Source organism: Echinops telfairi, unplaced genomic scaffold (assembly GCF_000313985.2).
Source record: "Echinops telfairi isolate 266 unplaced genomic scaffold, ASM31398v2 ScPeMD7_23;HRSCAF=83, whole genome shotgun sequence".
Classification (NCBI taxonomy): Eukaryota; Metazoa; Chordata; class Mammalia; order Afrosoricida; family Tenrecidae; genus Echinops; species Echinops telfairi.
In genome coordinates, this window is record NW_022103920.1 from 12,629,765 (window position 1) to 12,642,373 (window position 12,609).

At 50.3% G+C, this 12,609-nt stretch overlaps 1 protein-coding gene across 1 annotated transcript in view; it reads left to right on the forward strand.

The window, feature by feature from the left end:
• Positions 1-4,648: 4,648 nt before the first annotated feature.
• CHCHD3 (coiled-coil-helix-coiled-coil-helix domain containing 3) overlaps positions 4,649-12,609 on the forward strand; it is a 287,909-nt gene continuing 279,948 nt past the window's right edge. The window contains exons 1-2 of the mRNA XM_045288924.1: positions 4,649-4,702; positions 5,485-5,572. Of these exons, the coding sequence (XP_045144859.1) occupies positions 4,649-4,702; positions 5,485-5,572 (142 nt within the window). The remainder of the gene's footprint in view (positions 4,703-5,484; positions 5,573-12,609) is intronic.

Sequence of the window (12,609 nt, forward strand, 5' to 3'; positions counted from 1 at the left end):
AGGTAAGCAGTGAGTACAATGCCTTCTCTGTGAGCAGTGCCGGTTGTGTCTACACACCTGACCTTGTAGTGAAGTGAAGAGCATGTTGTGCCCCTCACAGGGCATGGCCTGAGAGGGGAGCCCTGGGTGATTTTTGCCCAGGTCTTTTGTAGACTTTCAGCTGTTGATATTTTTCCTGGCTCAAAGCAAGTCCCCTTGTTTCCTGTTTTTTTGTTTGTTTTTGTTTTAAAACAGGCTTCCAAGGCCTGCAGAAGCGTAAGGAACCATATTCTCAGGATGGTGGGTTGGCCGTCCTTGGTTAATACATGGCACTGATGAAGCCCAAACTTTAGTTTTTGAGTTGTAGGTGGATGAGGTCAAGTTGGGGCCCTGGTGGTTCAGTGGCTAAGCGGCCATGGGTTCAAACCCTCCACTTGGCACGAGGAAGCTGTGCCATCTGCTTCTGCCTGGGTGGCATCCTCGGAACCCCTGTGAGGCAGTCCCTCTGCCCTGTCCTCTGCTGCCTGTCCTGTTTTGCCCTGTCCTGTAGAGTCGCTCTAAGTGGAAATTGCCTTGATAGCCATGTGCTTGGGCTTGGCACACCTGCTTGGCTGGAGGAGACTTTCCCACTTGGCCTCATGGGAAGGAGCCCCATGGGAAGGAGCCCAGCTGGCGCTGGTGGGGGCTAGTTGTTGGGTTGCTAAGTACAGCGGTTGGTGGTTCTTGCTCACTGGCTGCTCCTAGGGAGGAAGGCGAGGCTCTCTGCATCCATGAAGATTTGCAGGCCAGGAAACCCTGTACAGGGCCGCTGTGAGTTGGAATCGACTCACTGGCAACTGTTAGGTCGCCTAATTTAGGGCTGAAGGAGCCCTCGTGGTGGTGGGGCTGCGCGTTGGGCTGCGATCCGCAGGGTCCGAAGTTTCAAACCACCAGCCGCTCTGCCAGAGAAAGACCGGGTCTTCCACTGTAAACACAATCTCGGAAACCCACAGGGCGGTTGCTGTGAGTCTGCATTGACTCGAGGGCAGTGAGTTTGGTTTGGAATTGAGGGCAGAGATGAGGCTGTTCGAGAACAAGAGCCCATCAGTGATTCAGCAGAGCCAGTCTTGGCCGGAGCCCAGTGTGTGGCTGGCTCTGTGGGCGAGGAGGGTTGGTTCATCTTCACTGAGGTAAAGAATCATGTTCATTGAAGAACATAAGCAACGAGGCTGAGCTTATTCACAAATCACTTGCTTCCAGATTTTCCTTGCTGGAATCCTCAAAAGCTACAATGGAAAGGAGGACAGATTTAATGTCAAACTTACTTGCACAGAGCACGTGTTATTTTTCACACTGTCTATGGGGTCTTACTTGCCCTTCCCCATTATTCGTAGCAGCTAGGGAGAAAGCTGAGGTTTTCCACTCCTGTGAAGAGTTACAGTCTTAAAATTCACTGGGGCATTTCTACCCTGTCCTATAGGATCACTAGGAGTTGGCATCCACTTGGCAGTTTGGTGAGATTTTTAGCAATGCATAATCCCTTCTCTGCCTTATATAAGATAACCTGTGTTCTTAAACCCGATTTAAGTTTAGTGTATATATGGGCATGATATATCCATTTGAACCGACAAGTATGGGTTGGAGGGAGAGTCATCCTGTTGCCTTGTCTTCCTTTCCTCTAAAATAACATCTGTAGTGCAAGAGTCCCCTGGTGGTATAGTGGTTACTCATTGGGCTGCCAACCACAAGGCCGGCAGTTCTAAACCACCATCCGCTCCGGCGGAGAAAAGAGGAGTTTTCTGCTCACATCAAGAGTTACAGATTCGAAAACCCTCAAGGGAAGTTGTGAGTCAGAATCTACCTGACACGGCTGTGCGTTCACAGAGATGCTTAGTAATTCACTGTCCCCTCCACCCAGTTCCATAATGCATTGTGTATTCTTAAACCGATTTGCAGTAAGAATTGGAACCCAGGAGCGCAGGTTGGAGGGAAGATCATTCCTTTGCCTTGTCTTGTCCCTGATACCAGAGTTCCCAGGCCCCTACCGTGCTCTGCTCGCTTAGGAGCGTGGTGAGTGCTTGCTGGGCCTGGGTTGGAGCCCTGCCTAGCACATGCTATCTTCAGCATCAAAGCCCTGGGCGGGGCACTTCCAGTGCCTGGAAAGCACTGGGTGTTTTGAGAGCCACGTTTATCACCCTTCCCAGGCAGGCTCAAAACTGCGAGCTGAAATGCCTGGGGTAGGGGTGGGTGATGGGTTAGGGTAGTGTGGATGCTCACAGGGAGCACCCAGTGTCGGCAGACCTCAGAGATGCTGTGGGTTCAGTTCCAGTGCACACCTTCAAGCCAGTCACCCAAGGTTGGGGTTTCCCTCATGCAGGTGAATACAGCTTAAAATGGGAGTTGAAAAGCAGACTAGTACCCTCACAGGCACTGCCGTGCCATAGGGGCAGGTGGGAGGTGTGGGAGACCTAGAGAAAAGTGGGTTCGTTTCCTGGAATCACCCTGATCAAACCGTCTGGAAGGGTGGGTGGGGGTGGTGTGTGTGTGTGTGTGTGTCTCTGGGTGTGTGTGTCTGGGTGGTTTCTGTTTTACCTGGTACCTAAAGAGGGCGATTTTAAAAGGACCCCCCCTGCTGTTTCCCCAGAAGTAGAAGCCTTGTCCATCTCCCCAGGCTCCTCCTCTGAGAACATTCCGGGTCTGGATTGGTGGATGGTGTGTCTGGGTTAACTTTGGGTGGGAAGAGTAAGGCAGGTGCCCTGCGCTGCTCTCTCCTCTCGAGTGCTTGTTGGCACAGCCTGTGCTTGTTGGGCTGCTAATAGCAAGGTCAGCAGTTCAACCCCCAGCTGCTCCTCCGGAGAGAGGAAGCTTTCCACTCCTGTGAAGAGTTGCTCTTGGAAACCCACAGAAGCAGGCAGGTCTGCCTTGGTTGGATCGACTCCGAGGCAGCCGTTTGCTCTGCTCGCTCGCTGGCTCAGGGACTAGTGATGCCTTTGAGAGTGCTTGGGGGAGCTTGGGGACTATTTGTGGTATCACTTTGAACGCACAGGGGCTTAAAAAAGTTTGTGGGAAAGTTCCATTTCTCCTTGAATTCCATTTTCCCCAGGAACTTTTTGATTCTCCCTGGTACTGTACACAATGGCAGTGTGAATTCTGACGGGAAGTGGATGCAGTGGTATTTAGAAGAAAGGGTGGCTCTGCCCTGCCAGATGAAGATTGATAGCTAAGAAGGAGCTTTAGCGAGCACTCGCTTTTTGATTTATTAGACTGTATTTGCAGTGTAGTTGCCCTTTTAGTTTGGCCTGGAATTTAGAATAAAATTAAAATAATTATATATAAACAGCATAAATTAGCTTCATACTTATAAATGGCAGGGATACATAGTCTATAGCCTATGCCACATAATCACATCGGGTCTATAACAGTATATACATGTATAATCAAACTAAACAAACCAGACTCACTGCCATCGAGTTGATTCCATCTCTTCGAGACCCTGTAAGACTGGGTCGAGCTGCCCCTGTGGGTTTTGGAGACTGTAAATCTTTAGGCCCATCATCTTTGTCCTGAACAGCAGCTGGTGGTCTCAAACTTCTGATCTTCTGCTTAGCAGCCTACTACATTACCAGGGTTCCTTATGTATGAAATCATCATAGTAAACCCCATGTTGACTCATAGTGACCCTAAAGGACACACAGGGTAGAACTGCCCCTGTGATTTTCCTAGACTTTATAGAAGCTGAAAGCCCCATCTTCCTCTGGGGAGTGGCTGGTGGTCTCGAACTGCTGACCTTGCCGTTAGCAGCCCAACGCATAACCACTACACCACCAGACCTTGCGTATGTAATGGGATAGCATTTAGATTATAACATACTGTATTGAACAGCCTATTATCCATAAGGAATCCTAGTGCCAGTGATTAAGGGATTGGCTGCTAACCATGAGGTTGGTGGTTTGAATCTACCAGCCACTCCACAGGGGAGAGTTCTGCTCCCACACACAGGGTCAAGCCAACTTGATGGCACGCAACAGCATGTTTTGTATAAATTACATAAGCTGTATTTAGGTTATATATACCAATTGAAATAGCTAAATATTGTAAGTATTAATAAGGCCCATTTATCTCCTTGAGAGCAAGTGCTGTATTTTTATTTTATTGCATCGGGTTGGAGGAGATTGGGGATTACCGATTTTGGTGCTGCTGATAGATAATTGGATGTCCTCCCAGGCCTCCAAGGTCTGCAGTTTGAGACCGCCAGCCACATCTCGGGAGAAAAATGACTTTCCACTCCCGTGATGAATTCCAGACAGTGTTTCTGGGAAGGAGCTGCTGGTGACTGTCGGATGCTGCTGTGCGAGCTGCCGTCGGGCCAGTGTGGACGCATGGACGCAGCGAGCCTGTGAACAGCCGAACGAACGGAGCACTGCCGCCATGCCATTCCCATCACGTGTCCAACACGCTGGGAGCCGTTCTGTGGACTCCTACGAAGCAAGCTTCAAAGGGACAAGGACGCCTCTGTACTCACCTGAGTGCCCTCTCCTGTGTTCTCGCCCACACACTCTGCCGCGAGCTGAGGGGAAATATGCGTGTTCCCCCATATTAGACGGTTAAGCATTCCTAAGCAGTGGAAGTGATGAGCTATGTGCTGGCTGGTGCAGACTAGTGACTGGACGCTTACAGCAGAGGCTCCCAAATGGATGTGGCCCAGCAGCAGCTTCCTGGGGAAAAGACGGGACATTGTACCCCCGTAAGCGTCCCTGTCTCGGAGACCCACAGGGCAGCTCCCCCCTGTCTTCAGGGGGGCTGTGAGCTGGAACAGACTCAAGGGCAGGGAGGGGGTTTGCTGTTACCCTCCCACAATTGGCTTGAAAGTGTTTTTCTCCTTCAGGCCTCCGGCTGCCCCTGTGCGCCGCCCCTGCCCATCTGCTCTCCCTGTAGCGCTTGGAGAGCCGCTCACGTCCTTGCCCTGCTCAGCGCTCTTCTGTAGGGTTCATTTATGTAGTCCTAGGGGCTCTTGCCTCAAACCCACCAGCTGCTCTGCGGGAGAAAGGCAGGGCAGTTGGCTTCTGGGAGGAGCAGAGGCCTGGTTCCTGACTTGTGGATCTGACTCGGGGAGCACTTAACAGTACACCAGAGGAAGTGCAGGCCGACTTTGAGGGGTGCGTCGCAATTTTGACTTGCTCCTAGCTTTTTAGGGAGCCCTGGTGTAGTGGTTGCACGCTGGGCTATCATCCACAAAGTCGGCAGTTCAGAACCAGCGGCCTCTCCAAGGGAGACAGACGGGGCTTTCTGGAACAGCCTCCGAAACTCTCAGGGGAAATGCTACCCTGTCCCCTACCGCCGCTGTTGTCTGAATCTCCTGCTGGCAGTGAGTTTGAGGTTAGCTTTGTGCCTAGTGGGTTCCGTGTCATTTCTCTCGGCCACCGTAGTGTACCCTGGCATGGTGACGAAGTTACTTGGGTGCTATCGACAGGTTTCTATTTTTTCCTGCTCCTGGTCATTGATTTCCTTCTGATGTTGCTCTTTCAGCTTTCGGAGAACGTGATTGATCGAATGAAGGAATCCTCAGGCGGCGGCTCCAAGTCTCCGCGCCACCCTGATGGTTATGGTGCCTCAGGTAAGTCACAGGCTCAGGCTTGGGGTGGGGGTGGGGGGCGCTAGCAGGAAATGTTCCGCCGTAAAAGCCCCCTCGTTTGTCACATTCTGCTTGGGATGTTGGGGTTTTCCTAGGGTTTCCTATTTGAACTCACTGCCGGGCTGCTGGTAAAATGCTCTGCACTGGAAAAGAAAGAGGACCCTCCCGGAGATGGACGGACACAATGGTTGCAACAATGGGCACAAATGGGCAGGACCAGTTGGCACCACCCCCACCGCACATAATAACAATGCTTGCCAGTGGTCTCTTGAGAATTGCTTTTCTGGTTCTTGAATCCTCCAGCGGGCTGCGGGGGCGCATGCATCCTATCTGCCTGTGTGCAGGGGATTGCTTATAGGCATGTTGTACCTGCAGGAGCAAGTATTGACTACAAAAACCCCTTTGAACTTAGAAAATATTGATCGACGACTTCCGAATTGTGAAATATCTCCAGTGATTTTATTTTCTAATTGATTTCCTCTAAACCAAGACAAGATTTTTTCCCCCCCTTATTGACAAAAATCTGGGGCTAAATGAAACTTCCAGAGAAAAGGCCAGTTTCATCTGTAGATACTGCTGGTTAAGAGCTAAGAGAGCAAGCACCCTTCCCTTTCCCTGTCCCATCCATCCATCCACCCATCCATCCATCCATCCATCCATCCATCCATCCATCCATCCCTTCACCAAATATCGATTGAGCATCTGCTCTGCCAAGCACGGAGCTTATTCTCACTCGTGAAAGAGCACGGGGAAAATAATTTGTAGGATTAATCTGGGACTAATAAAGCTTCTTGTCAATTTATTAGAAGGCAGTATCGGGTGGGAAAGCTGGCCACAGTCCCTGAGAAACATTGCAAACAACGAGACTCTGCCCAGTGCCCTTCTCTGGGGGAGCCGTGACCTCTTACTAATGGCTTAGCAGTCATCATGAGTTGAGTAGAGAGCAGCTTTGTTCCATTATATCTTCTGGTTTCGTGGAGAGTCCAGAACGGTTCGTGGCTAGTAGACAGTAGATGGGAAGGGCAGCCCTTCATTCGGCTGTACACAGGCTCGCTGTCAACAGGCATCAGTCCTGGCCCGATGTCACCAAGCACTGCAAGAACAGTCACCGGTACCTCCTTCTCAGAAACACTTTTTAGGCATCTGCCCCCTCTCCCTCCTTTTTTTCCTTGCTTCAAATCCAGTCTGCCTTGCTGATGTTCCTCAGGAAGTGATCTCATCCATTTGCATGGCGTCTCACTAATTAGCTATGGGCCTCTGACTCCATCAAGTTGAACCTCCAGCCTTGACCTCATCCTGAAACTCCAGATTCTGATAGACAATGGCCTCCATGAACTCCACGTAGAGATCTCAGCCCTATCATGCCCAAAACATTGGGGGGGGGGGATCCCCACACCTGCTTGTTCCTACTTATTTTTCCCAGGAACTGCCTCGACTAGGCAAACCCCACACCTGGTCTCCATCCTTGTTTTCTCCTCCCCTCACCGCTTCCACAAGTGGCTTTGTCAAGTCCATCGCTAAAAGGTGCCACATTGGTTCCTTTTGGGTCCATCTCTGCTGCCACAGCTCCAGTCCAGGTCTTCGCTACCGCAGAAGGCTCTTAACGGACTATCTGCGCCCACTCCTGCACCCTCAAGTCCTTTCATATCACATCTCAGTGGTGGCTCTCCATGGCATGTCCGATGGAATGCCATCTGAACTGCTTCCTTTGGTGACCAAGGCTCCACTTGATGGGTCCCTCTCCACCTTTGCAGCTCCATGTCCTAATGCTCTGCCTTCCACCATTCTGCTACCTGGTCCCTGGAGGATGAGCTCCTGGGACTTGCTCTGCTTATTCACAGCTGAATCTCCGCCGCCGCTGAGGCCAGTGCTCGGGTCCCAGTGTCGAGCAGCTTACCATTAGACCCCATTACCCATTTTCAAAGTAGCTAACCTTGAGCATTGGAATATAATGTATAAATGTAACTCAAGTAACAATTATGAAATGTCTGTTTTGTGCCGGTCATTAGATTAGGTATTTTGGAGGAGGGCACACGTATCAGGGGGAAAAATACCTTTCACAGCATTCAGAATTTTCTGGTAGACAAAACTCCGGAGTGTAACTTTCCTCCTATAATGCACCCATGAAAATAACACGTGGATACAAGATGCATAGCATACATAGAAAACTTAAGGGGGAGAGGAGGGCTTTCAGTTTGCTCACCCCTAAACCCTCCCACATATAAAGTGCATGTCGTGTGCATAAAAATGCTACAAGACTGTAAGAGGCAGAAACAGGGTATAAGAAACCCAGAGTAATTTGAAGTGAGATACATCATTTGGCTTTGATGGGTAGATTTTTAAAAATGAAAATGAGGGTTTGTTCCAACATGGGATTGGTTTGGTGTGGGTGTCTGCCCCCTGTATTAAGCAATAGGATGATAATGCGGGTCATGCGACAGTGACTGTCGGCTCTTACACGGCGTGTATTTTGCCCTGTGTCCTCTGCCACATTTGTTGTGGGTTGTCTGCCATTTAATCCTGATGGCCCTCAGAAGAAGACACGTTTTTGTAACCTGTTGTACATGGCAGGAGACGGAGGCTGCAAGGGACACCTGCTTCACCTGCTTCAGGAGCTGCCTGCCGGGGTGGCTGCCTCGAGCCTGTGCGCGAAGAGATGCTGGCTCTTCCAGCGTTGTCTCTTGTTGCCCCTCTCTTACTAGTGAGGTGGGAGGAGAGAAGCCAGGAGCCTCTCGGACTGGGTTCTTACACATGCTCCTGAGGGAGAGGTGGTGGGACAGGGGCTCTCCGGGCAGCATTCCCGGCGTGGGCTGTGGTCAGCACTCAGCTGCGGTTCAAACTCACCAGCCGCACCGTGGGAGAAAGGTGAGGCTGCAGGCTTAGTAAAGCTGACAGACCTGAAACTCGGGGGCTCGCCCTGCTCTGTCCTGCACGTTTGCTCTGCGTCAGAATTGACCTGAGGGCAGTGTTTTGTTCCAAGCTGCGGACACCTTCCTTCCCGTTTTCAGGTTTGACACGACAGTCGGAGTCTCTGGACCAGGCCCAGCCAAGGGCACTGCTAGCGCCTCGGGTACTGCTTTGTGGGATGCCATCAGGCCAGGACCAGGCTCTCCAGCGCAGAAGCCACTAGCCATGTGGCTATTTAAAGTAAAATCAATGAAGTTCCAATACGATAGAAAATTCAGTCCCTTAAATGGTGACATGTGGTAAGCGGCCACCAGGCCGGGCAGCATGCTTCTGGAACATTTCCCTCGATGCTCGCATACATCTTGGATAGTCCTGGTCTGAACCGCTCCGGGCAGGCTACCAGTGGTTTTAGCGATCTCATGGCGGAGGTTGGGGAGCTGGATGGCTCTGTGTGTTGTTGGCGTGTTGGTGAATCTTGTTCCCAGCCCTTTCAGCAGCTCTCCTCTCCCAGGATTCCTGGTAACTGGAAAGTTCCGGAACAGCCCTCTGGGATCCACCCACTTCACCTCAGCTTCTCTACCTGTGCCTTTGGGCTGTGCCAAAGACGCTGAGCCCCTCATCTCTGGAACCCCGTGTGTCCTACAGACAGAGACGAGGGCCTTTCACAAGTTTGTCGGAAAATGCCAGGAAAAGAAAATGGAAGTTTTCTGTGCACGTTTTGAAGCCCCCTCAGACCATTTGTTTCTCCAGGTGCATGCTGTGAAAAAACTCCTTGAGGCTCTGCGGGGGGATGGGTGGGGGTGTCCCAGCATAGGTGGGTTCTCTCCCAGTCCCACTCGGCCGAGCCCAGGACAGCCACGCTGCACGCGCATCCTGACACCCCTTTGTCCACCGGCTTCGAATGCCGCGAGAGAGACTGCCTGGGCCAGTCAGCCAGGGCACACCGCACTCCTCTCAGATGTTAACAACCTCTGTTTTCAAAAGTAGAAGACCTCACAGTTGTGCTCTCTTCTTGAGTGGTTCTCATGTGGAGGTTTGGGTAAGCATGCGGTCATAGATTGGGATTTATAATTTAGATGTGCTATGAACTAATTTTTCAAGCCTTCGGAGCAGTATTGATAAACATGTCACCAGCCTTTTCTCCACATTTTTCAGTCAAGTAAATTATGTATTAAATGTGAGCTGAATGTTTAATATTTATTGAAATGCTTTCTTTCTCAGAGGACTCTTACTCCTTGGCGCCTTAGGCGATTCAGATGTGTGAATAGAGGGCAGCGCTGGGGTTTGATGGGCTGAGAGCGAGCCCTGGGGTTTCTGTGCATGGGAGCTAAGTTTTGTCATCTATCTATCTACCTACCTACCTACCTACCTACGTACCTACCTACCTACCTACCTACCTACCTACCTACCTACCTACCTACCTATCTATCTAGATATCTAGATATCTATCATATCATTGAGAATATAATTTATACTGTAAGAAAGTGACTTTTTCTGAAGACTTTGCTGAAACCCCCTCCCCCCCAAACCTTGAACCAGATCAATGACTCGTTGCAATAAGTATTTGCATGTAGAGCTGTTCAGGCAAAATAATATCCTGAATGACACCCAGCGGATTGTAATGCCGCTTTAATAAATGAATGTGCTCTAAGGAACTTAACCATGTCCTTCCCGCCCGGAGCCCTGGCTGCGTCCCCCTCACTGTTGCATGGCTTTATACTGGAGTGGGGTTTTGTTCACTTCTTTCCTTTCTTTCTCCAAGACGGACACACAGAGATAGCATTGTGCATGCGGCCAGAAACTCAGCTGTTCATGAACACCTTGGATCTTTGGTGTAAGAAGAAATCAGTCTAGGGTATCGATGTTTCTCCTTTCCAGCCAGATCTTCTCAGTTTGGCTGCGTCCCGGGGAAGCCAGGCTTCTCATGGGGCTCCTTCCTCGCACTGAGGACATGCTGTCCCCGGTCAGTATGGAAAACCAGACAGGCAGCAATATCAGGGGGTTAGTCCTTGGTTTGGTAAGCTGCCAGCAACCAGATGAAAATGAACCTGGGTGGGGGTGAGGGGGGGCGCAGAAAAGACAAATGAGCTCACTTTTATTATTATCCCCACTGTGCAGATTTCTCTGTAAAATTCTCATCATTGTGAAAAATAAGAAAGATTTGCCAGTTTGCCATAAGTACATCACTGAGCTCACTAAGCATTTGGCAGCCTTAACAAATTGCAGGAAACCAATTTGAGCAGGAAATAGCACAACCCCAACTGAACAGCCAATTTAGGGAGACAGATTCATCTATATGTTCTTCCGTGTTTTTCTCCCAGAATCTGGTCTTCCTTGTTATTTCTAAATAGCTCTTTAAGGCTCGTTTAGCCATAGCACTGTCGGGAGAAGTCGAAGCAAACAAGCTCTGCTCCGGGTTGGACTGGTGCTGCAGGATTCGCAGGGAGGTGCAGTGCCGAGAGCCCCACCTTCTTCCCGCCTGGAACTTGGCTGCGGCCACTGTTCCAACGCCGTATGTGCTGTAATGGATAATTTGCCCGGCAAGTCCAAAAAGCCCGAGATGTCTGCACTGTTGAATTTAAAGGGATCAGCTTCTCTAGTCACCACCCTCTCGACTTAAAAAAAAAAAATCCACAGCCATTCTCTGAATCAAGTTAGGGTGGACGATGGCTGAAGCACTCATCCTGCGGGCTCCCGTAGTCAGCAGGGCAGTGGTTTTTCATGATGGGGATCTTAGGCCCAACCGTTTAGGAACAAGCCTCGTTAATGTAGGCTTTTAGATAAGTGCTCGTTCAGGGCCCTTTAAAGAGCCCTGGTGGCGCAGTGGTTCAGCGCACAGCTGTGAACTAAAAAGTCTGGAGGGAGAGAGAGGTGGCAGTCTGCTTCCCTGAAGATGACAACCTGAGAAATCCTATTGGGCAGCAGCAGTCTGTCCTTTAGGATCCCCGTGAATGGAGATCAGTGGTGGGTTTGCTGTAGAACTCCTGCTCACGGAATGGAATTGTTTGGAGTAAGTGAGTGGATATGTAAATAGAGTAGACTGTACAAGAGGAGTGGAACTTGTAACTGAGAGCGGGAGGGTCTAGAGGTTGAGCTGCAGGCTCGGTGGGACAGCCTGGATCCCAGCCTACGAAGAAAAGAGGGTTGGGTAGAGGATGTGTGTGCCAATGCTCAAACTAGCCTCGTTCACACACAGGGTTCGTGGTGGAGTCCAGTGGGTGGGGAGGCTGGGAAATGGAGTTTATTAATCGTACCCTACAGGGCCCAAGCAGCTCCAGTTACTTCTAGGCTGCAAGATCAGAAAGTTGTGGTATTTGCTACTTTTCACATATACCCCGATGCTGATAACATTTTTGTGGCTGAAAAATGTGTTGATCTTCACACTGGTAGTCTTATATTCAGCACACAAGTCTAAATAGTAAGATTATGTATTTCCCGCCACACTACTAAATAAGGCTATTTTCATTTTTAATGAAAAAAAAAACCTGCAAACCACATTGATTGGCCCTACTGCCAAGAAAAAACAATAATGAAAAAGTTGCTCGTAGCTGCTTGTGGCAGCATAGGGCCCTGATGGAAGGTTAAAACGGGTTCTTGGAAGATGGTGGATGGATTGAAGGCTGGGGGTGGGGACATACAGCTGCTACGTGGTCAGGTGGGAGTGGCAGGGAAAGATGGGGAGGGGCTTGGTGACTGGTGATGAGGCTGTGTCGGGGAGCCCTGGACTAGCTCTCTTGTCCTCTCCTTCCAGCCAGGCGCACTGCCCTGCCATGTCATTCTTCATGCTTGGGAATGTTGTCATGTTTGAGAAACCAACAAAAATGGACACATACTTGACCTCAAAACTGAGACAAGGGCACCGGAAACACATGACCAACAAATGACTGATAGTAGAACTGAAGCCTCATTATATTTGGGGGTTAGTGGAAAGGAGCCCTGGTGGTGTGTTATGGTTATGCCTTGGGCTTTGATTCCCATGGGGGTCTGCAGTTCGAGACTCCCAGCAACTCCTTGGGAGAAAGACTGGGCTGTCTTTCTTCTCCCATAAGCAGTCAGTTACAGTTTCAGACACAGACCCGCATCGGGCCCCTAGGAGTCAGCCTTGACTCCGT